This window comes from Panthera pardus, unplaced genomic scaffold (assembly GCF_024362965.1).
Source record: "Panthera pardus isolate Hobbes unplaced genomic scaffold, ASM2436296v1 HiC_scaffold_12, whole genome shotgun sequence".
Lineage (NCBI taxonomy): Eukaryota > Metazoa > Chordata > Mammalia > Carnivora > Felidae > Panthera > Panthera pardus.
Genome location: NW_026526677.1, coordinates 60,143,358 through 60,169,096, shown reverse-complemented (window position 1 = coordinate 60,169,096; position 25,739 = coordinate 60,143,358). Strand labels below are relative to the sequence as shown.

The window sequence follows — 25,739 nt, the reverse complement described above, 5'->3', positions numbered from 1 at the left end:
TATAATGCTAAGTGAAATCAATCAAAGAAAAATACCATATGATTTTACTCATGTGTATATTTAAGAAACAAAACAAAGAAAAAATGAGACAAACAAAAAGAGATTCTTAAATATAGAAAACAAACTGGTGGTTGCCAGAGGGAGGTGAGTGAGTATTGGGTGAAATAGGTGAAGGGGATTAAGAGTACATTTGTCATGATGAGCAATGAATACCATACAGAATTGTTCAATCACTATACTGTACACCTGCAACTAATATAATATTTTATGTTAATTATACTGGAATTTAAAAAAAAATGGACCAAAGACCTTCATGACCTTGGATTAAGCAATGGTTTCTTAGATACGATATTAAAAGCACAGGCAACCTAAGAAAAAAATCAAAACCTGTTTGCTTCAAAGGATGCTATTAAGAAAATGAAAAAACAACCCACAGAATGGAAGAAGATATTCACAAACTATGTATTCAATAAGGGTCTAATACCCAAGATATGTACTCTTAAAACTCAATGATAAGAAGGCAAATAACACAATTTAAGAATGGGTAAAGGATCTGAATAGATATTTTTCCTGTGAAGATATACAAATGGGTAATAAGCACATGAAAAACTTTCAACATCACTGGAAAATGCAAATCAAAACCACAATGAGATATCATTTCATAACCAGCAGGGTGGCTATACTCAAAAGGAAGGACGAATATGGAGAAATTGCTGGTGGGAACGTAAAAGGGCACAGCCACTTTGAAAAAGAGTCTAGTAGCTCTTCAAAAAGTTAAAAACAGAATTACCATGTGACCTAGCAATTCCATTTCTTTTTTTTTTTTATGTTTATTTATTTCTGAGACCGAGAGAGACAGAGCATGAGTGGGGGAGGGGCAGAGAGAGAGGGAGACACAGAATCAGAAGCAGGCTCCAGGCTCTGAGCTGCCAGCACAGAGCCCGACACGGGGCTCGAACTCACAAACCGTGAGATCATGACCTGAGCCGAAGCCGGACGCTCAACAGACCGAGCCACCCAGGCACCCCATAGCAATTCCATTTCTAATAAATAAATATCTAAGAGAATTGAAAACACATATCCGCACAAAATCTTGCACACAAATGTTCACAGCAGCATTATGTATAAAACCCAAAAAGTGGAAACAGCCCAAAGTTCATTCATTGACAAATGAGAAACAAAATGTGGTATACCCATATAATGTAGTATTATTCACCCTAAGTCAAAGAAGCCAGACATGAAAGGTCACACACTGTATGATCCATTGCAATGACATGTCCAGAATAGGCCAATCTACAGAGACAGAGAGTAATGAGAAGAGATGGCTAATGGGCATGGGGTTTCTCTTTGGGATGATGAAAGTGTTTGGAATTAGTGGTGATGGCATCACAATTTTGTGAGTATACTTAAAGCAATTAACTTATTTACTTTAAAATGGTGAACTTTATGGAATGTGCATTAAATCTTTAAAAAAAAAGATTCATCTACATCTCCACAATACTATCAACAAAATCAGGAAATTAACATTAATTTATTACTACCACGTAATCCTCAGACTTCATCCAAGTTTTTCTAAGTGTCCCAATATCATAAATGTAAACACACACACACACACACACACACACACACACCATCCAGTCCAGAATCAGACACTATATGTAGTGGTCATGTCTTTTTGGTGTTCTTCAATTTCAAACAGTTCTTCAGTCTTTTAATTTTATGACCATGGATACTTTTGAAGATTACATGCCAGTTATTTTATAGAATGTCACTCAATTTGATTTTGCCTGATGTTTCCATATGACTAGATTCAGATCATGCATCTTTGGCAAGAATATCAGAGAAGTGATGCTATGTTCTTGCCACTATATCTTGTCAGGTGGCACACAATTTTGATTTGTCCCATCACTGAAGATATTCACTCTATTTGACTAAGGTTGTTCACTGCTCCTTCACTGTAAAGTTACTTTTTCCCTTTATAATTATTTTATGGTAAAGTACTTCAAAACTATGTAAATTCAGCATCAAAATTTTTAACTTATTCATTTACTTATGATCACTTATTGTTTCAATTATATATAGCTTATTATTTTAGTATGACTTCATAATTTCCCATTTTGTTCAATGGGTTATATGCTCAATGGGTTTGGTAACTATTATAAACTGTTACTATCAATATTTATTTTGATGCTCAAATTGTCCCAAATTTGGTCCATGGGAACCCCTTTAAGTGGGTTTCCAGTGTTCTTCTGACATGTGCCCATCATTCTTTTAGCTTTTCCATTCTTTCTAGCATAAAAAGATGTTCTAGGTTCATAATGTCCTTTTTTTCTGCCTCGGCCCTCTGAACAGCCCCAGTTCCTTTTATTATTTTTTTAAAGATTTTATTTTTTATTATTATTTTTTAAAGTAAACCCTATTCCCAACATGGGGCTCGAATCCACGACCCTGACATCAAGAGTCACGTGCTCCACCAACTAAGCCAGCCAGCCACCCCAGCACCGTTCCTTTTAAATGGAGAATGGTTTTTAGAAACCAGATCTGAATGTTAGGTATGCTCTTCTGCTCCCATGCCGGCAGACCTAGAGAATGGATGTATATATGTGTATATAGAAATATATGTGTGTGTATATATAAATATATAGGAGATACATCATTTATAAACTATGGGTGATTTTGGTCAAATCAATTAGCCTCTTTCAGTTCTAGTACTGGAATTTATAAAACATGGTAATAACTATTTAAGATACTCTATATGAAAGCACTTCATGATAGCTAGAGCTGGAAAAATTCCAATTATTTTTTAGTACGATCAAACACGAAGCCTTATTTTCAGGGTCTATATTTCAGCTGTTGCTCACTGGTATCACCATTCTCACTGTTGGAACTCTTACCCTATAGCTGTTAAATATTTTGAACAACATTCCTGCCATTTTTCGCCATTCTCGAAACACATTTTAAGTGCTCGTTTTATCACTGTTGTCACATATATCAAACAATGAAATGACTCCCCGCCTCTCCATGGCACAATGGAAGTCTGGTATGTCATTTCATCCTTTCAGTACCTAGAAAGTTTTAACTAAATCTTTCAAATTTTGTTTAAATGTCTTTGACTTTTATACATTCTTCCAAACTCTACTGTGATGCCACAGATTTGTACTTCTTTTTAAAAATAATTTTCATATTATGGCATTGTTTGTAAGTCTGTTTTTCTGCTAGAAAGTGTGAGAAGTATGTTCTATGCTCAATTAAGTCAGATCAGTGTCTTATTCAATTGTGTATTCTCCAGAGCAAGCACAATCTGCACACAGAACACCTTACTATAAATACGTGTTGAATATCAGAATCAATCCTAAAAAATTAATTCTTGTACATTTAATATAGATGTAATTAATAATTCATAGACTGTTGTAGTCACAAATCCTTCTGGAATAGCACTGTCCAATCCAGCAGCCACCAGCCTTATCTGGCTACTGAGTGCTTGAATGAACCTAATCCAAACTGAGATATACACCTTATTTCAACATAAGAAACATTTCATTAATACATTTTTATACTGATTATATGTTGAAATAATATTTGAATATATTGGGTTAAATGAATGTATTATTAAAATTAATTTCAACTATTTCTTTTTAACATGGCTTTTCTTAATGTGGCTCCCAGAAAATTTTAAATTACATATATCCTCATGTGATATTTCTACTGGGCAGTGCTGTTCCAGAAGTTTCTAGGTTATTAATGAGGAATAAAGAGCTCAAAAGATTGGGGCACCTGGGTGGCTCAGTCAGTTAGGCGTCTGACTTCGGCTCGGGTCATGATCTCGGGGTTCCTGAGTTCAAGCCCCACATCAGGCTCTGTGCTGACAGCTCGGAGCCTGAAGCCTGCTTTGGATTCTGTGTCTCCCTATCTCTCTTCCCCTCCCCCTCTTGCACTCTATCTCTCTCTCAAAAATAAACAAACATTAAAAAAAAAAAAAGAGGCCAAAAGATTTATGACTAGATATATAGCCTCCTTAGAGCAAGGACAGTAAAATCCCTGCATAGCCCTAACACTTTGCTAGCTAGAGGAACCATCCATTCAAATGGATGCTGTAAGACAGACATGAGGAAATGCATCTAAGGCATCTAAGAATATACTACCTTGGTGAACTGACTGTCTTTTTAAAATGCACCCAGGGGTCTGTACTCTGCAATCCTTCTCTAACACTTCATGCCTGCACAGAGGTAGTCAACGCTATACTGCTCTCACTTGTTTTCTCTATGAATAATTTATTTGCTCGCCTCTTTATTCCACTTAGTCAATTTGGATCCTCTGGCCTGAAGTAAAAAGAGATATTTAATCTCTTTTTTTTCCTTTAGTCGCTTGTCTCAACAGCATCCTCTAGTAATGTATTCTTCCCTGAAATGTGAAGTGTCTGGGTGAAGACAAATAAGCATTTAGTTAATTTTGTCATTACTGACCTGCATTTCATATTTCAGAGTCATGTGGAAGCACCAGGATCCCATTCCTACCACTGAAATTAAAACAAACAAATAAAAAAAAAAAGATTAGCATGAAATTCTTTGGGGGTAGCCAGAGTGGCTTGAGAAGGTAATAAGACATTGCAAAGCACTGAGTTTTAAGAACAAAGTTTATGAAATCTTATGGCAGGATATAGTAGACTCTGCATAAGCTCTATAATTGATGAAATTTTGATATAGAAAAAAAAAAAACCCAAGTACAGTACAAGTTCTCATAAATTCCCTCTATTAAGTGGACTTATTGGATTAATCAATATTCTCCATTCTTTCTATAAAATATACTACCCAATGCTCAGGATAAGCTTTTTTGCTTTTTTTTTTTTTTGAATGTATATAGAAATTTACTGAATACACCACAAGGGAGGGGCGGGCAGGCAGGACAGCAAAGGAGAGACTGTCTACCTCTTAAGATAAGCTTTAGTGTTTACAGCTAGTTAGCTACTCTTTAGTACTTCCTAGCACTTCCAGCCCAGCCAAATAGCTGAATTGTATACTAAGAGTCAGACAGTTATGTTTGTTACCAAACCTGCTAATGCCACTGTATGTAGTTATCAGAAATATGATTCCAAAGAAAGCCGTTGTTTCTCCAGAAACTATTTAAAATGCTTAAAATGGACTCAGTAAAAGAGAGTTGCTAATAAAAACTGCTGTTGAATTAAGCGTGGGTAAGATATGTTAGATTGAGAAAAACAGTAAAAATTTAAAGATTGTATTTACATCTCAAAGTTCTTTCCAAGTGCCTCTATTTTAAATAAACTGTTCATTTTAGGGTTTTTAAAAATTTTTGTTTTTAATCCAAGAAAGTCTAAGGAGAACTATTAATCAGGATCCCATATTGAAAGGCCACACTGTATATCAAATAATTGTCAAAGATTATACAATTATATGTTTGAATTAAAATAAAATTTTAAGGTAGGTGTTTATATTATCTTTTCAATAATTCTATGCTTTGAAGTTTTAAAAATTAGCTGACCAAATACAAGCCCCTATCAAACCTGATAAAAAAGTTTCTACTGTGATATATCAAACAATTCCACAAGCACTTACTGAGCACCTCCTATTTGCCAAATTCAGTTACAGTTACAAAGATAAGATTCAGTCATTGACCTTAATGAAGCATATAGTCTAATGGAAGAGACAGGCAGCTAAAATGCCAGTAGATGGAGATATAATAAAGAGATATGCAGAATACCACGAGAGCACAGAAGAAGGGCACTTACAAAGGAAGACAGAGAAAAGAAACCAGGGGAGTTAGCCTTAAGGATGGTTAAGAGCCTTAAGGGTGGTTAAGATGGTCAACAAACATGGTAAATGGGGGTGTCACAAAATTGTACAAAGCCACTTGAGAAAAATTTCAGGTTCTGTTACCATTGTTTTAAAAAAAGTCACTAAATATGTTATCACATATTTTTTAATATTCAAAATGAAATGACAGAAATAAACAATTACTGTACTCATTCTAAAGAAATGAGGAAGTAGAACAGTTGAGGTCTTTTTACCAAGGGAGAAATTAGAAGGTGCAAAGGTGGATAAATTAATGGAAGGGGGGTGGGGAACCCACAAACTGTGAGATAAAGGCATACAATATACTAAGAATAAAAATGAAATGCAGAGGGATGAGGCACCTGGGTGGTTCAGTCGGTTAAGTGTCTGACTTCAGCTCAGGTCATGATCTCGTGATTCGTGAGTTTGAGTCCCGAGTCGGGTTCTGTGCTGACAGCTCAGAGCCAGGAGCCTGCTTAGGATTCTGTGTCTCCCTCTCTCTCCCTCTGCCCCTGCCCCATTCGTGCTCCGTCTCTCTCTCCCAAAAATAAACAAACATTAAAAACATTTTTTTTTAATGTAGAGGGTTGACTATTCATTTTGAAAGGTGGATTGGCTACTTAATCATGATTTGGTCAAGAATTTTTTTTGTCCAAACCTCAAATGTTCTCTTGTACTGTTTATCATATAGCATTAAGAGCCTGATTTTCAGAGATCTCTACAATTTACTTCCTTTCAACAATCTACTGAGAAAGCAAAGAAATGTAATAGAACAGCATCACCTTTCTCGACACAATATTTTCTATTTTGCCACCTTAAAGCAAACTAATTTTTGCTAAAGCTTATCAGCTTTATCAAGATATAACTCATATACTATAAAATTAATTTAAAATGCACAATTCAACTGTTTTTAAATGTTCAGACTGTGCAACCATCATCACCTAATTTTAGAATAGTTTTATCATCCCAAAGAGAAATCTCCTATCAGTAGTCACTCCCTATTTCTCCTCACCTCTCCCCACTCCTCAGTCCTAGATAATCACTAATGTATTTTCTGTCCCTATAGATTTGCCTCTTCTGGACTTTTCATATAAATAGAATCATACAGTATGTAGCCTTTTACATCTGGTTTCTTTCACTGAGCATATTTTCAAGGTTCATTCACATTATAGCATATATCAATAATTTATTTCTTTCATGGATGAATAATATTCTATTCTGTGAACACACTACATTTTATTCATCCATTCACCAGTTGATGGAACTTGTTACAAATTGCATGTCTGTGTCCCCACCTCCCAAATTTATATGTTGAAGCTTTAACCCCAAATGTGGAGCCTTTGGGTGTGGAGACTTTAGAAGGTAATTAAGTTGAGAAGAGGTCAGGAGGGTAAGGTCCCCTTGATGGTACTAGTGTCTTCCTAAGAAGAGGAAAAGCCAGGACCTCACTCTCTTATCCGCCTGCATGCCAACAGGAGAGGGAGAGGACCCATGTCGGCTCTGTGCTGATAGTTCAGAGCCTGGAGACTGCTTGAAATTCTGTGTCTCCCTCTCTCTGTCCCTCCCTCATTCACACTCTGTGTCTGTCTCTCTCTCTCTCAAAAATAAATAAACATTAAAAAAATTAAAAAAAAAAACTATCAGATTTTAACAGATTAAATTCCAAAGTGCATGATTTAGTCTAAATATATAAATCTATAAATCTAAGTCTATATTTAGTCTAAATCTTCAGCCTAAGGTAATTCTCTGGTTCTGTGTGAACCCTGAAGATTCTCATTTTATCTAACAGTATTCCATACTGTTATTACCCCCTCAGGACCAATGCTCTCCTTCCTTCCCTGAAGCAGCATGTCTCCTTCTAGTAAAGGCCAACCAGGCTCTTGTGCTCTAAGATATCATCTGTTCTCTTAAATCTTCAACTTATTACCACCTTTCTCTCCTGTCTCTTTAACATCTACTTCTCTAAGGGATTGTTACACATTCTCTCATAGTATCTCCAAAGCCACCTTTCCACCCCATTACCTATGCTTCTTCACTTCCCTGAGTTTTCAAAAGAACTGCCTCCATTTCCTTACCTCTATTCCCCATCGATTCCTCAAACCTCTTCACACCACTAAAACAGCGCTTTTCTGTCGTCATCTTAATCTCTTACTGGCAGTTAGTAACTGAAATACTTTCCTCTCTAGTTTTCTGTAATGCCCTATTCTCCTGGTTTTTATCTCATGACTGCTTCTTCCTAGGTTCCTTTGTTGGCTCCTTCTATCCTTCAGGTCTAAATCAGGGGCTGTAAACTCAAATGCCCAGAGAGGCATTTAAGTAAAACAGCTAAGTGAAGAACAATAAGGAACAGTAGAGATTGTGGTCAAATGTATAGACCAGTCTGAAGAGAACAGCCTGAGCTGACAGCTCCCATGAAGAAATACAGGCTCAGTGATGCTGTATCTTCTAATTATTCACGAGAAGGCAAAGATCTGGATTTCTATGGGAACTCTCTCAATTTTCAAATATGGACAACTAATTTTATTTAAAATAATTTTTTTAACGTTTATTTATTTTTGAGAGAGAGACAGAACACAAGCAGGGGAGGGGCAGAGAGAGAGGGAGACACAGAATCCGAAACAGACTCCAGGCTCTGAGCTGTCAGCACAGAGCCCAATGCGAGACTTGAACTCACAAGCAGTGAGATCATGACCTGAGGTGAAGTCAGGTGCTTAATCGACTAAGCCACCCAGATGCCCCTGGGCAACTAATTTTAAAATGGCTAAATTTTAAATTTAACCCAATCAAAACACGTCTACATGCCAGATTCTGCCTTTGGGTGATGAATTTGTGGTATTTATATTCATCTTCAGCCATCTTCTCTTTCTACGTTCATTCCCTCAGGTGATCCCATCAGTTCCCACAGCTTTAAATACCAACTTTTGACAATGATGCCTAACCCCCTCCCCTGAACTCCAATCTCACATATTTTAACATCTACCTGACTCTGCATTTAATGTCTCACAGGCATTTAAAAACTCAACAAAATCAAAACGGAATGCAAGATATTCTCTCTACACAGTTGCATAAACTAGAAACCTAGAAGTCAACTGAAAATCTTTTTTAACCCCCACATTGGCACTCTCTCCAAAATACATCCCAAGTCATCCACTTCTCTCCAGTGTCCACTGGTGCTGTCCCAGTGTAAACCACTATCATCTCTCACTTGGACCACTGCAACAGTCTGTTAACTAGTTTCCCAGCTTGCACTTTTACTGTCTACAAAACCATTCTCAGGGCACCTGGAGGACTTAGTTGGTTAAGCATCCGACTTCAGCTCAGGTCAGGATCTCGCAGTTTGTGAGTTCAAGCCCCACGTCGGGCTCTGTGCTGACAGCTCAGAGCCTGGAGCCTGCTTAAGATTCTGTGTCTGCCCTCTCTCTGCCCCTCCCATGCTCATGTTCTGTCTCTGTCTCTCAATAATAAATGTTAAAAAAAACAAAACAAAACAAAAAAAAACCATTCTCCACAAAGCATCCAGGATGATCTTTTAAAAGCATAAACAGCATCATGTCACATTCCTACTAAAAACCCTCCACTGGCTTTTAGCATAAAATCCAGATGCTCTACTCTGGCCCTGCATGATCTGGCTCTTGCCTAAATGCCTCCAAATTCGTGTTTTGCCACTTTCCCCCCTTAACTACTACAGAACACTAAGGGAGAGAAAGCAAACAGACAATTACTATATGGTGTATTAAGTGCTGTGGTACAGATATGCATTGTATTCAGTGGGAGCACAGAAAAGGGTCCTCCAATTCTATCAGGGACTGAGGAAAGCTTAAAAGGCAGGCTTTCTAGAGGAAATGATACTATGCCAAGTCCTGAAGGACAGACATGCTGAATTTGCCAGACAACAGAGGGTTAAAGGCAGACATGTAACAATACAGGTGGTTCTGAAAACAGCAAAGTCGTTTGATATAAAGTATCAAGTACACCCCTGACAGTTGTAGAAGATGAGGCCAGTAAAGGCAGAGAATCCAGATTAGCACCAACCTGCCAAAGCATACAGATTTTCAAACAGTTATCTCTTTTAAAGAGAAAATGGTTGAATTAAAAGTGGCATGCCCGGCTGGAGAACCCTGGCAAAGTTTTAGCACAGTTAACCAGTTCTCACCACTAACATGCTACAATTTGTCAATAGGTGTATATTTTCTGAATAGTATCCCAACTAGCACAAATAAGAAATTCAAGAATAGAGAGGTTGAGTTGCCCAAGCCAAAGGAACAAATGTGAAATGTGCGAAAACAAAACAACATTCATTGATCCTTAAATTATACAAATTAGAAATTCTGGAGATTCTTTAAAAGGAATCTAAACATTTTTTTTTTTTTTTTTTGCTCTTGACATGTAAATTGACTCAATCCCATGGAGAATGAGACAATTAATGTAAGGGTGATTGTTAGCCAACATTTCATCACAATGTTTCCCTTAAAAGTCTGAGGCATCAAAGTTAAAATAAAATTCACATTTATAGGAATTATCTAGAACGTTCCAAAAAACAAGCAACAGGGACAAGTTTCCCCACATGGCCATGGCTAAAGTGAAAACCGAGGCAGTCAAATAGTAATGGAATTGGAATAAAAAGGTCAATGTACCATCTTCTAATTAGATGTTCATATTCACAGCACTTCAGTACAGTTTCAAGTCTCTCAAGCATGTAATAGAATTTCACTGAGTTAGAACCTCTTGATTTAAATATTCTGGCAGGCTACCAGTCAAAGTTTTTCAAGGTTACAGCAGAATACAGATATGTTCCAATACCCATTTATTTTGATCCATTTGACTGACCATACCATGGAAAGAGTGTATAAAGGCTTTGGAATCAGATCTAAACTACAATCCCAAGTCTATCACTTATTACTTATCTATTTTGGCAAGTTGCTTAAGTCTCTTTGAGACCCAGATATCTAAACTGTAAAATAAAGATAACAATGTTTATCATTGAAAGGTTGCTATGAGGATTACCTCGCATATACCCGACATATAGTAGGCATCAATAAATTTTATTTTCTAATCCCTAACTCAAGCTATTAAAAAAATTCATGTAAGGGCACCTGAGTGGCTCAGTTGGTTAAGAGTCTTGGTTTTGGCTCAGGTCATGATCTCACAGTTTGTGGGTTCGAGTCCTGCATTGGGCTCTGAGCTGACAGTGTGGAGCCTGCTTGGGATTCTCTCTCTTTCCTTTTTTCTCTCTGTCCTTCCCCCTCTCTCACTCTCTTTCTCAAAATAAATTTAAAAACTTAAAAATTTTTTTTAAAAATTCATGTACATAGAGAATGCAGTCATTAGATTTCTGAAGTAGGTTAGCTTATTTACCATGGCAGAAAGTTAAAGGTCCACGAACAACTGAGCTCCTTTTAAAGCCTATCATGATTTACCAAAATGTATAAGGGACCCCGGATAAATGAAAAAGGAGAAGGGCATATTATTATAAAGTATCAAAGGCATTAATGGTGTAAGGTGTGATTATCTTAAAATTATGAACTCAGGTTAGAGACTTTGGTGTTATTGGTGGTGTCAAAACAATGCCAGCTACAATTACAGGGTATGCATGTTTGTACTTTCCTGGTGAAGTTAGCATTCACATTAGAAACAAAATGCACTACTGTATTAGAGAGGTAGTAGAATGTAGTGATTAAAAGAATGAGCTTTGGAGAGGTGTCCTAAGAAGTTTGTACTTTATGTCTAAACTGATGAGAAGTCATTTAAGGTATTTAATAAGAGCTTTTCTAATTGTTTCCCACCTACCCTAAGGGGAACTGATCACATTCCCTTTTCTAATTTAATACTTACCTAGTATATAGCCTTATTATAGTACCACATATACATACAGGAACCAGAATATCCTATCTATTTAGCCTTATCAGTGTATTATTTTGGACTCCTTTCTCCTGTCCCACTCAGCATCAATGAGGATGCTGATGGGCTACTACATTAGTTTAGCAATTCATGGCCGACAGTAGTAACTACATCAGAATGGTAGGCAGAATAATGGCTCCCAAAGATGTCTGCATCTCAATCCCAAAACCGATGAATGAATATGTCACTTTACTTTAAATGCCAAAGATGATCTTGCAAATGTGATTAAATTAAGGACCTTGCATTGAGGAGATTATCCTAGATTATTATAGTATGCCCAACCTAATCGCCTGAGTCCTCAAAAGCAGGAAACTTTGGGAGATGGGACTACGGAAAAATGCTCAGAGATGTCAAGTTTCTAGCTTTGAAGATATAGGAAAGTGGCCATGTGCCCAGGAAGGCTACAGAACGCTAGAAAGGGACGATGAGCCATGTAAATTGGAAAAGACGAGAAAACTGACTCTCTCTTAGAGCCCCCAGAAAAAAAAAAAAAAACAGAGACCTGCCAACCTTGATTTTAGCTCAGTGAGACTTGTGTCAGAATTCTAATCTATAGAACTATAAGATAATAAATTTATTTTATTGTTTTAAGCTACTTAATTTGTGGTGCTTTGTTATAGTAGCAATAGAAAACCATATGATTGGGGTGCCTAGGTAGCTCAGTCAGCTAGGTGTCTGACTCGATTTTGACTCAGGTCATGATCTCATAGTTCGTGAGTTCGAGCCCCGCCATGTAGGGCTCTGCACTGACAACACGGAGCCTGCCTGGGATTCTCTCTTCCTTTCTCTCTGCCTGTCCCCCGCTCACATGCTCTGTTCTGTCTCTCAAAATAAATAAACATTAAAAAAATAAAACAACACGATTACTAACAGTGGCTAGTATATTAGTTAATAAACTGGTATCTGAAGTGCCTTTAAAAACTCTTGCCTAAGTGGGGCACCTGGGTGGCTCAGTTGGTTAAGCATCTGACTTTGGCTCAGGTCATGATCCCCCGGTTTGTGGGTTCAAGCCCCGCATCGGGCTCTGTGCTGACAGCTCAGAGCCTGGAGCCTGTTTCGGATTCTGTGTCTCCTCCTCTCTCTCTGCCCCTGCCCCCCATGCTCATGCTCTGTCTCTCAATAATAAATAAATGTTAAAAAAAAAATTTTTTTTAAACTCTTGCCTAAGAACTTTGGCTCCTCTAAAGACTATTAGAAAAAGTAAAAAGGCTTAAGTTACAAACTGGGAGTACATATTCACAATACATTATCTGACAAAGGATTCATAACCAGAAAATGCAATACAAAAATCAGTAAGAAAAAGACAACCCAATTTTAAAATGGGCAAAAGACTTGTAGAGTCTTGTAGAGTCATTACAAAAGATGCTATCCAACAGGCCAAAAAGTTTTTGACAAGTGCTCATTATCATTATTCAATGAAGAAATCTAATTAAAACTTCAATGAGATATCACTACACACCAAACCAGAATGACTAAAATTAAAAAGACTAATAAGCATGGGCAACAATGTGGAAGAACTGGAATCTCACATACAGCTGGTGTGAGTATAAAATGGTCTAACCATTTAAAAAATTGTTTTGACAGGGTGCCTGGGTGGCTCAGTCAGGTTCAGGTCACGATCTCACGGTTCATGGTTTCAAGCCCTGCTTTGGGCTCTGGGCTGACAGTTCAGAACCTGGAGCCTGCTTTGGATTCTGTATCTCCCTCTCTTTCTCTCTGCTCCTCTCCCACTTGTGCTCTCTCACTCTCTCTCAAGAATAAATATTTTAAAATAAAAATAAAAAATTGGCAGTTTCTAATTAAGTTTAAATGCAGACTACCCTATGACCTAGTAATTCTACACCTAGGCATATCTAAAAGAAATGAGTGCACGTATCCATCAAAAGACATATTCAATATCCACAGAATCTTTATTCACAAAAGTCCCAAACCAAAAATAATCCAAATGCCCTTAACAGAAAAATGGGCAAATGAATTATATTATATTCACACAACAGGATATTACATATCAATACAAAGTGAATGAACTACTGATATTAAACACAGATGAATCTCAAAAACATTACATCAAGTGAAAGAATACAGATGCCAGAGGACATATTCTGTGACTCCATTTCCATAAAGTTCAAGAACACATAAATTAAAATATGGAACTAGAAGTCAGAATAGTAGTTACCTTTGGGAGAGTGTTGACTGAAAAAGGGCACAAGGAAACTTTCTGGCCTAACTAAAATGTTCTGTATCTTGATGTGAGTGGTGGTCACATGGGTAAAATCTCATTGAGCTATATGTACACTTACGATCTGCACATTTTACTACATATGAAATATACCTCAATTTTTAAAAAGGAAGAATTGGGAGGTGGAAACCTCTTGTCTGCTGTGCTCCAAATATACTTTGCCCATCAAATACTCCCACGTAAGTGATTTTAGTACTATTCATACTGTTTCTGGAACTGGAACATCTATCCATGCCTCCAGGCAGGTTAAGAAACAAACAAATATTCCACAGGTCGAGGAAAAGGAAGAATACAAAATAACATGATAATAATGGATAGAGATAATATGGTAATTAAAGGGAGAACCAAAGTAATTCTGTTTAAAGGTATCTATAGACAACACAGGGGAATATCTGGACTGCCTAGGGAGGTTAAGGTATGTTCAACAGAATGGAGCTACAGCAAGCAATAATAATGGACATGATAACAGAAATGAGACTAGATGTTATAATTTCTTAATATTTATTTTCTTAGAACATAACTATCATTCAATTATCATCTTATTCTGGCCCCAGCCTAAAACATTTAAAATAAGTCACAACTGAGGCCATAGGAACCAGGTGAAGAGCCATTACAGCGGCCTGCTTTCCACCTTAGGCTATTTCTTACCATGCTTTCTACTGGCCCACTTTTACTTTCTACCAGGCACCTTTCCTGGCCGTCTCATTTCCTTACTTCCTGTCCACGGACTACCCAGGCGACTTAGGAATCTGTGGTTGAGCCTGTCCCTGGGTTTTGGCTACTAGGCTGAACATGTTCATTCAAAGTATAGTCATATAAAAACCACACTTGCATATGCACAAAGATTAAGAAATATTAACCAAAACATGAAAACACCTTTTCTGTTGGGCGATCTTACTATCACATTACTTTTTCAATAGATTAGAAAAAAAGATCATTGATGTTTCTGGCAATGTCTGAAAAACTGAAGCTAAAACTTATTTATTACCAATAAATAAGTTATAAGCAGGTTATAAAATGATTTCTAAAGGTCTTTTCCACAGCACATTGATTTTATGTCTGTTTCATTACAAACTGTAATTGCTATAATCTAAAAGGTTATTAGTCTAGTTTATAGTCCACTCACTTGCCCTAGAACAAAAGGCATGATGTTCTTAAGATCATTTCAGAGGACTTTGATTTAGCCTGGCAGTGGCAGACTCTAGGTAAGATCGTAACTAAACTTAAGGCTATTCCATGCAAAAAATTTTCAATGGTCCTTTTCACGAGGAAATGACTTTCTGTCTCTGTGACATTTCTACTTCAATAACTTTCATTTCAGCACTAGACTTAGAAAGAGATAATAAAGATCTTTATATATGTTTTGACTACATTACAACTCATTTTTTTTGTTGTTGACAATTACCTACTTATTTAGATAAACTCACAACAAATACATCTGTACAACTACAAACAAATTTTGTAAGTTTGGGGGTAAAGAGAAAAATTAAATCTCATGAAAGAAAATTAAATCTTGTGAAAAAGGTTTCTTTTGGAATGGTTCTATTTTAGATTATGAACAGTTTTAAATTACTGGTTTATGGCATAATGATTTAAAGCATAGAGATCAGAGTTCAAGGTATTGCTCATCATTTACTAATTTTGTGACCTTGGTCAAATTACTTCTCAAATACTCACTTATAAAATGAGGTTAAAGAGTTCCTCATAGGTTGTGGAGAATTTTAAATGACATAATATAAATTAATATACTTACCACAGAGTCTGGTACATTATAAATGCCTTATAAATGATAATTATTGTTGTCTCTTCAAGCTCCACCAATGTTAACAGCAAATTTTATGGCCTCATAAAAATTAATGACTAAACCATAGTCACATGAAGCTTGGAAAATTCTGAAAGTCCTAACATCAAACATTAAATAGTAACCAGGCAGGCAGAATTTAGCTTCAAATAACTTGTCTTTACTTTTCAATTTACTCTCCTAGTTTTATTATGAGACAAGGAGTATTAAACTCATCTCTCTATATAAATAATTTTGCTGGTTTCAAAAATATTTCAAAAATATTTACTTAAAACAAATATTATGTTCCTATTCTCCCTTCAATTTAATAGCATTTCTACTTTTCTAATAGACTTATTAGAAAGATAATCAGAGGCAACACCTTTGATTCTCCTATTGATGTTATCAACATCTCTTCCTTTCATAAACTGTATACATAGAGAACAATACAGTAGAAAAATAACCCAAAAGAGAAAGATTTTTAGACAAAGGGACTTGGGTGGTTCCAAAGCAGCTATAACTGGGATGGTAAATTCAGTTGAAATCAGGCTTATCAGAAGAACTGGCAATTGCTCAGGGACACAGGATGGGAAAAAAAAATAACATTTTTAACTCTTTAACTTCTTTAATTCTTCCTCATTGTACTTGGTATCTCTTCTTCCTAACACTGAACATATCCCTCAGTACATACTCAATTATAAAATTATTTAATACCTGTCTCTGCTGCTAAACCATAAGCTCCAAATAACAATGACTGAAGAATGATACCTAGTATATAATAGATTCTCAGTAAACATTTGTTGCATGAATTGGAAAATGACTAAATTCTTAGTGGATTTAGGTTCCTAGCCAGAACACAATATACCTCATAAATAACTAACAGTCTGTCCCTAATATGCCTCAACACAACACGAAAGTTCCCAATTATTTCTTAAAATCTCCCTCAACTCCAAAAATTAAGTGCATCTCAAGTAGTTATTAAGGATTTTTTTATCACAAAATTAAAATACTGAAAATCTTGTTGATGTATTTACTAAATGTCCTTGGATTTGTTAATCAAATCTCTGTTTCCAGATAAAGTTTATTCTGTGTGTGTGTGTGTGTGTGTGTGTGTGTGTGTGTGTGTGTGATAAACACACATACACACATATTTTTAGGGGGGAGACTTATCTCAGTAAAAAATTCAAACAAATATATATGCGAAAAGAAGTCTTAGCAAAAATGTCTGATGTTCAAGTTGTGTAAAAGAAAGCATTGATTCATTCATCAAACATTCTCACGTGTTTAGTTTGCATCAGGGATTGCTGAATGCCAGAAATCCAGAAGAGTAAGACTCAGCCCTGCTTTCAGGAAGTTCAGAAGGAACAGACACTTAAAAAACAGATTATGACAGCTAATATGTACAGTGATATGCTTGCAATCACAAAAGGAAGAATGAGGTATAGGAGTAATACAGAGAAGAGACTGTTAGATCAGCAAACACATCTTTCCTGTAATTACTGTCCATTTTTGTTCCTATATTTATTTATTCCAAATCTATTGTTTACTGTTAAACTGCTTGGTATTCTGGCATGCAGACAATTAGTGCTCAATAAGTCTATTTAAAAAGTAAACACTTAGGGCACCTGGGTGGCTCAGTTGAGCATCCTACTCTTGGTTTCGGCTCAGGTCATGATGCCAGGGTCATGGGATCAAGTCCCATGTCAGGATCTGTGCTGAGGGTAGAACCTCCTTGGGGTTCTCTCTCTCTCTCTCTCTCTCTCTCTCTCTCTCTCTCTCACTCTCTCTCTCTCTCTCTCCCCCAATCCCCAGCTGTTAAGCCAGCTAGTGCACGCTCTCTCTCTCAAAATAAATAAAATAAAAAAGTAAACCCTTATTTTGAAAATACTTCAAGATATTACAGAATTTATAAAAATATTACAATGAACTCCTATATAACCTTAACATAGATTCACTAACATTTTGCCATCTTTCTATTTACATAAAAAATGTACGTAAAATAAAGTAATACACACATTAGTGTTACTTTGTTGAAACGTTTGAGAGTAAGTTGATGAGACTATGACCTTTACCCCTAAATTCTTTACCAGGTATCTCCAAACAGGAACGTTCTTACATAATCACAATGCACTGATCAAATTCAGTAAACTTATATGAACGCAATATTACTAATATACAGTCCTTATTCAAATTTCACTGATTTGCCCAGTGCTGCCCTTTAGACTTCTCTGCGTGCTGCAAATCCCATATTGCACTTATCTGTTAACCTGGAACACTTCTTCAATCTTTATCTTTCACTACTTTTAACAATTTTTGAAGCAAACAGGTGAACTGTTCCATAGAATACCCCTTAATTTGTTTGAATTATTGATTGATTGATTGATTGTTTCCTCATCATTTGATTAAGGTTATGCACCTTTGGCAGAGATATTGTATAAGTGATGTTTCCTTTTCAGTGCATCACACCAGGAAAAACCAATTGTTAGTCTGTATCATTATTAATGTTAACTTAAAAAAATTTTTTTTAGTATTTTATTTTATTTTTGAGAGAGAGAAAGAGAGAGCATGAGCAGGGGAGAGGAAGAGAGAGAGGTAGACACAGAATCCAAACCAGGCTCCGGGCTCCGAGCTGTCAGCACAGAGCCCGAGATGGGGCTCAAATTCACAAATGACGAGATCATGACCTGAGCTGAAGTCAGACTCTCAATTGACTGACCCACCCAGGCGCCCCAGTGATGTTAACTTTGATTACTTGAATAAGGTGATATCTGCTACATTTGTGTTTTTCCATTTGTAATTAATGAGTAATCTGTCAGAAGATACTTTCAGGCTGTGTAATTATGTTTTCCACTTTCATCCAGTATTTTTAGCATTCACTGATGACTCTTAATCAATCATTACTATGATGGTTGCAAGAAAATAGATGGATTAAAAAGAACCCAAATCTATCATTCTGTTTATAGTTATTAGTTGGCAATTCCACTTTTTAAAAATTTTTATTTACATTCCAGTTAGTTAATACAGTGTAGTATTAGTTTTAGGCGTACAATTTAGTGATTCAACACTTCATACAACACCTGGCACTCACCACAAATGCCTTCCTTAATCCCTATCACCTATTTCACCCGTTTTCCTCCCTCCCCCGTCCCCTTCCCTCCGGTAACCACCAGCTTGTTCTCTGTAGTTAAGAGTCTGTTTCTTGAGGTGCTTGGGTGGCTCAGTTGGTAAAGCTTTCAACTTCAACTTTGGCTCAAGCCATGACCTTGTGGTTCATGAGTTCGAGCCCCGCGTCAGGCTCTGTGCCAACAGCTCAGAGCCTGGAGCCTGCTTCAGATTCTGTGTCTCCCTCTCTCTCTCTGACCATCCTCTGCTCGCACTCTGTCTCTCTCTCAAAAATAAATAACATATAAAAAATTAAGAAAAAAAAAGTCTGTTTCTTGTCTTGGCAATTCTACTCTTAAAAAAAAAAAAAAAAAGCCTTCCCTTCTCATACCATTTGTTTGCTTGTGAGTATCAGTACAAACTTGTGGATTCTTTTTTTACATCATGTATTGTAACACAATTCTGTCATTTTTCATTTGGAAGTTCAAATTGTCCTGGTTTGACCAACTGCCTTCTGTGTTATTTGACATTATCCCCTCATTTTTTGGACACTTTCTACTTTTTGGCATGACAAAATGTTCCAGACTCATCTTGTAGTCTCAGTGCCTCATCCCCAGAAGTCAGTCATTTCCCCAATAAGTCTTCACATTCTTTCAGTGAGGAAGGATTTTTAGAAACCAAAGGCTCAACACTAGATGTGTTCGCTGCTACATAAGACTCATTGCTTCCAGGCCCTTTCCTAAGATAAAACACGGGAAATCTTTTTGTTTGTTTTAATTATGCTGTTACCTCTAACTCCAATCCAATACCACAGAGTTCTTCCTTATTTTCCCCCATCCAAATTTATATCTTTCTTCAACATGAGAACCCTCACCTCCCAACAATACATTTCAATGTATTTCCTCATTTGCTTAATCCTGAAAGCCATACAAAAAGAACTTCAGAATTGCTATATTCATACCACTACAAATAATTAATAAACAAACAAACAAACAAACAAACAAATAAATAAATAAATAAAGTTAGCACTAAGGTTCAAGATTTCATTGAATTTCCTTCTGTTTTCAAACTGGGGACATTTAATGAAAATAACATTCAAAGTTAACTGGATTAATACTTCACTTTTCTCCTATGTGGTTATGTTCTTCATTTGATAAATGGTACGGTACCTTTTTTTCTTCTTTCGACTTTATTTTATTTTTATTTTAATGTTTATTTATTTTTGAGAGAGAGAGAGACAAAGTGCAAGTGGGGGAGGGGCAAGAGACAGAGACACACACACAGAATCATAAGCAGGCTCTAGGCTCCGAGCTGTCAGCACAGACCCTGATGTGGGGCTCGAACTAATGAACAGTGAGATCATGACCTGAGCTGAAGTTGGATGCTTAACCAACTGAGCCACTCAGGCACCCCTTGACTGTAGTTTTTTATAGAAGTTTTCATTTCACAGAAAAATTTAACAGAAGGTACAGATATTTCTTATATAATAACTAACTCCCCATTGCCATGCATAGCCTCCCCCATTATCAACATCCCTAGAGGTGCATTTGTTACAACAAATGAATCTACATTAATACAACATTATCACCCAAAGTCCATAGTTTACATTATAGCTCACTCTCGGTATTGTACATTCTACAGGTTTGAACCAATTTATGACATGTACCCACCATTACAGTGTCATAGAGATACAGAATAGTACAGTATCACAGAGATCTAGAATAGTTTCACTGTGCCAAAAATCATCTCTGTTCTGCCTATTCACATCTCCCTCCCCCCAGCTTCTGGCAACCAATGATCTTTTTACTGTCTCCATAGTTTTGCCTTTTCCAAAACATCAGAGAGTTGGAATCATACAGTATTTAGCCTTTTCAGACTGGTTTCTTTCACTAGTGGGCATTTCAGGTTCCTTACTGTTTTTTGTAGTTTGATAGTTCACTTCTTTATAGCACCGAATCGTATTTCATTGTCTAGAGGTACCACAGTTTATCCATTTACCTAATAAAGGACTTCTTGTTTGCTTCCAAGTATTGGCATTATAAATAAAGCTGAATTAAACATCTGTGTGATTTTTGGGTGGACCTAAGTTTTCAGGTCTTTTGAGTAAATATCAAAAAGCATGACAGCTGACATATGGTGAGATTATGCTGAGTTTTGTAAGAAACCACCAAACTGTCTTCCAAAGTGGCTGTACCATTGTGCATTCCTAGCAGCAATGAATGAGAGTTTGTGTTGTTCCACATCCTCAACGATCTTTGGTCAGTGTTCTGGATTTTGGCCATATTAACATGTTTAATAGGGTCTTACTGTTATTTTAATTTGCATTTTTCTGATGACATATGATGTGGGGCATCTTTTCATATTATTTTCCATCTGAATAAGTTTTTTGGTGAGGTGTCTGTTAAGGTCCTTGGTCCATTTTTTAACCAATTGTTTCCTACTGTTGAGTTTTACATTTACATTTTGTATACAAAGAGTTCTTTTATATTTTGGATAACAATTATCGGATGTTATCTTCTGCAATTCATTTTTCTTTATATTCAATGTCAGGGTCCTTCTCCCTAATTTCTACTACTCCTGTTCTGCTTGATATAATTATATTTTTTGAGTATATGGAATCATAATATGGTTCCAAAAATAAAAATACAAAAAGGTATACTCAAGATATGTTTCCCCTCCTCTATCCTTTTAAGTATATACTTTTACACTCTGTATCTTTCATTCTTTTTTTTTAATGTTTATTTGAGAGAGAGACAGAGACAGAGACAGAGACAGAGACAGAGACAGAGACAGAGACAGAGTGGGGGAAGGGGCAGAGACAGAGGGAGACACAGAATCCGAAGCAGGCTCCAGGCTCTGAGCTGTCAGCACAAAGCCCAACGCAGGGCTCGAACCCATGAACTGTGTGATCATGACCTGAGCCAAGGTCGGGCACTTAACCGACTGAGCCACCCATCCACCCCGACACTCTGCATCTTTTAAATCCTTTATGGGCTTTATGTTTAAAGCTTATGTTTTAAGTTGTAATAAATATCCATATGTCCATTTAATTGTGAATTACTGGGGATATATCTTCACAGAAAATTCTTTAAAATGTGAATGTTGAGTCAAAGGATAACTGCATATATAATTTTGTTAGAAATTGCCAAATTCACCTACAAAAGTGTTTTATTCTCACCCGCAATGTATGAAGAGTGCCGATTTCTCCCACAGTCTTGCCAAAAGTGTGTTGTTCAGTATTTCACTTTTTGCCAGTCTGACAAATGAGAAATAATACATTGGTATAGTTCTCATTTGCATTTCTTTTATTATGAATGAACTGAGTACCTTTTCTTAAATATGTTGGTTATTTTTCATCTTTTTTGGAGAATTTTCTGTCTGTCTCTGACCACTTATTTCTACTGGACTTTTGCTCCTTTCTATCCTCAATATTTAAAAGTCATTTTTGCATTAGGGATATTAAAACTCTACCTATAGCATGCATCATAAATATTTTCACCAACTGGTCTTTTCTCTGGACTTTGCTTATAGTATTTTTTTTCCAAGCCGAAGTTTCTAATTAATTGGACATTTTATTTTATTATATCTGGATGTTAAATCATTGTTTCCTCACACGCTGGATACAGAAGAATTCACACGTGTTTTCTTCAAGTACTTACAAGATTTTAGTTTTTATAATTAGGTCTCTGATCAATTTAGAGCTTACTCTTATGTATGAAACAAGGTATACAGACATCTATTCTATGTTTCTCTAAATACCATTTATTAAAATATTCATCTTTGTCCCAGCAATCAGAAATGTAATCTTTATCATATACCAAAATGTAACACAGACTTCGGTCTATTTAGGACTTATAAAAAAAATTCTATTTTACTATCTATTGGAATACAAGTACAATATACTATTTACCAATGCAGGTTTTATAGTATAATATACAGGAGGACCAGTATATCCTTTACCTATTCTTTTTCAAAGATTTCCTGGGTATCTTTGCATGTTTATACTGTCATATGAACTTTAGTATCCATCTGTCTTATTCTTATACCAGGAAACAACTTACTAGTATTTCTATTAGTATTATTTATTTCAATAAATTAATCTAAACATAACAGACATCTTTAAGTTGTCTATCCAGAAACAACTTTTTATTTGTTCAGATTTACTTTCATGGCATCAAAAGCATTTAAAAAAAAATTTTTTTTTTTTCTTCAACGTTTTTTTATTTATTTTCGGGACAGAGAGAGACAGAGCATGAACGGGGGAGGGGCAGAGAGAGAGGGAGACACAGAATCGGAAACAGGCTCCAGGCTCCGAGCCATCAGCCCAGAGCCTGACGCGGGGCTCGAACTCACGGACCGCGAGATCATGACCTGGCTGAAGTCGGACGCTTAACCGACTGCGCCACCCAGGCGCCCCGGCATCAAAAGCATTTTAAAGTTTTTTCACACAGATTTTACATATTTCTTATTAAATTTATTCCTAGATATTTTATTTTGGGGGATATTTTAAATGGGGTCTTCTTTACTATTATATCTAATGGGATAATGTATGTATATATGAAGGCTATTGCCTTTTTTTGTTTTTTGTTTTTTAATAGAGAGCACACGAGTGAGGGGAGAGGGGCAGACAGAGAGAAGCAATCCCACGACCCTGGAATCATGACCTGAGCCAAAATCATGAGTCAGATGGTGAACCAACTGAGACAGCCAGGTGCCCCATGGATACCGCTTTTTATAATTTTAAATCTGATACCTCACCAAATAGTTTTCTTGTTGGAGTCAGTGTGAAAACTGATTCTCTAGGCTAGAGTTTTCAGAAACACTATGATGTCTGTAAACAGAAATAGTTTTCCTTCTTTCCCAATACGTAGGCACTTAATCATTTTCTCTGGTAGAAATGCATTGATTAATATCTCTAGTGCTTCCACACTGAGTAAAAATGCTGGCTTTAGAACAGAGGTATGTATATTACCATGTTAAGACAGCATCCATCAATTCTTATTTTCTTGAGTTTTTTTTTTAAATTTTTTAAAAATATTTATTTATTTTTGAGAGAGACAGAGACAGAGCGTGAACAGGGGAGGAGAAGAGAGAGGGAGACACAAAATCTGAAACAGGCTCCAGGCTCTGAGCTATCAGCCCAGAGCCCGACGCAGGGCTCAAACTCTCAAGCCACGAGATCATGACCTGAGCCGAAGTCGGACGCTTAACCAACTGAGTCTTGAGTTTTATTTCTAGCCAGAAATGGGTACTGAATTTTGACAAAGGCTTTTTCAGCATTTATGAAGATAATCACATGGTTTCTCTTCTTGAATTTGCTACTATAATAAATTCTATTAATGGATCTCCTCTAAATTTCAATGATCTTGAGCCCTGGGTAACAAACTCCAGTTGTAATGGGTTGTTATTTTCCTACTATAGGGTCAGATTCTATTTACTATCTACTACTTTTTAAAATAAGAAATAGGGGGGCGCCTGGGTAGCTCAGTCAGTCAAGTGTCTGACTTCGGCTCAGGTCATGATCTCACTTTTTGTGAGTTTGAGCCTCACGTTGGGCTCTGTGCTGTCAGCTCAGAGCCTGGAGCCTGCTTCAGATTCTGTGGCCTCCTCTGTCTCTCAAAAAAAAATAAACATTAAAAAAATTTTTTTTAATAATGAATAAGAAAAAAGAGGGTCAAATAAACTTAAATATCTTGCTTAATAACTCAAAAAAAGAAAAGTTCTTAAAACTAAAAGTTGTTTTGTTCATCACGTTTGGCACAAATTGACTTGACAGTAAAATCTGACCTGACTGGACATAAGGCTATTTATAATAAATGTTTAGCCCAGTTAGTGTGACTATTCATGTTACGCAGCAATATGAATAGTTCACCTATGAAGTGCTGCCCCAAGCCTTGGTGGGCTTCGTAGGTAGACTGCAGTATATACAACCTATTAATTTTCTAAAATCCAAAAGCAATCTGGATTCAGAAATACTTCTGGTTCTAAGGAATTGAATAAGGACTTATTAATCTATATCAGTGGTATAATTGAAAGAAATTGCTTTAAAAATTGAGCGTAAGGGCTTTCTCTAACCTTTAGAGAATAAATTTCATAAGGATGCCTTCCATCAAGAGACAGAGTCCCAAAAATTTCATTATATTGCCTCTATTGTGCTCTATTTTTATCTCCTTTAATCACCCCTAAACCTTTTTCAGTTGGAAAAAGATTACAGGAAAAAATAATTTAGAAAATATGTACCTCCATATAATCACAGGAATATCAGAAGAGAGATTACCACAGTATGTGGAACAGTTACTCAAAACATCATATCTATAAACTCAGGGTGACAAATAGGATTCATTAATCTTCAACAATTAGGAATGGGGCACCTGTGTGGCTTAGTCAGTTAAGTGTCTGACTTTGGCTCAGGTCATGATCTTGCGGTTCATGAGTTTGAGCCCCACATTGGGCTCTGTGCTGACAGCTCAGAGCCTAGAGCCTGCTTCGCATTCTCTCTCTCTCTCTCTCTCTCTCTCTCTGCCCCTCCCTGCTCACACTCTCTCTCTCAAAAAAATAATAATAATAAGCATTAAAAAAGTTAAAAACAAAACAATTAAGAGTGGCTGCCTGGATCCTAAACACCAGGTACAACAGGAAAAGTAGCTATACTCCACCAGAAAGGAGATACTGCTACTCTACACACTATTGCTGATTTCAAGTTTTCTGTATCTATATTCTCCTCTACTGCTTTTCTTCCTTCAGCCCCACCTCTGAGATGTAAACACTCAACGTGTCCCTCCTTCTCTCACATAGTATGCACATTACTCCATTTCCTGTGTCCATTCGTGTTTAGTTTTAAAGCAAGTATTGATATATACCATTAAATTCACTCATTGTACATGTATGACTTTTTGAGTTTTTGTAAGTTTATTTTTATTCATTCATTCATTCA

At 36.4% G+C, this 25,739-nt stretch overlaps 1 protein-coding gene across 2 annotated transcripts in view; it reads right to left on the bottom strand.

Annotated features, from left to right (window-relative positions):
* ACER3 (alkaline ceramidase 3) overlaps positions 1-25,739 on the bottom strand; it is a 184,772-nt gene that overhangs the window by 80,910 nt on the left and 78,123 nt on the right. The window contains exon 3 of one of the 2 annotated variants that reach the window (XM_019449899.2): positions 4,464-4,516. The exons of the other annotated variant lie outside the window; for it this stretch is intronic. Coding sequence (XP_019305444.1) covers positions 4,464-4,516 — 53 coding nt within the window. The remainder of the gene's footprint in view (positions 1-4,463; positions 4,517-25,739) is intronic. 2 annotated transcript variants of the gene reach the window in all.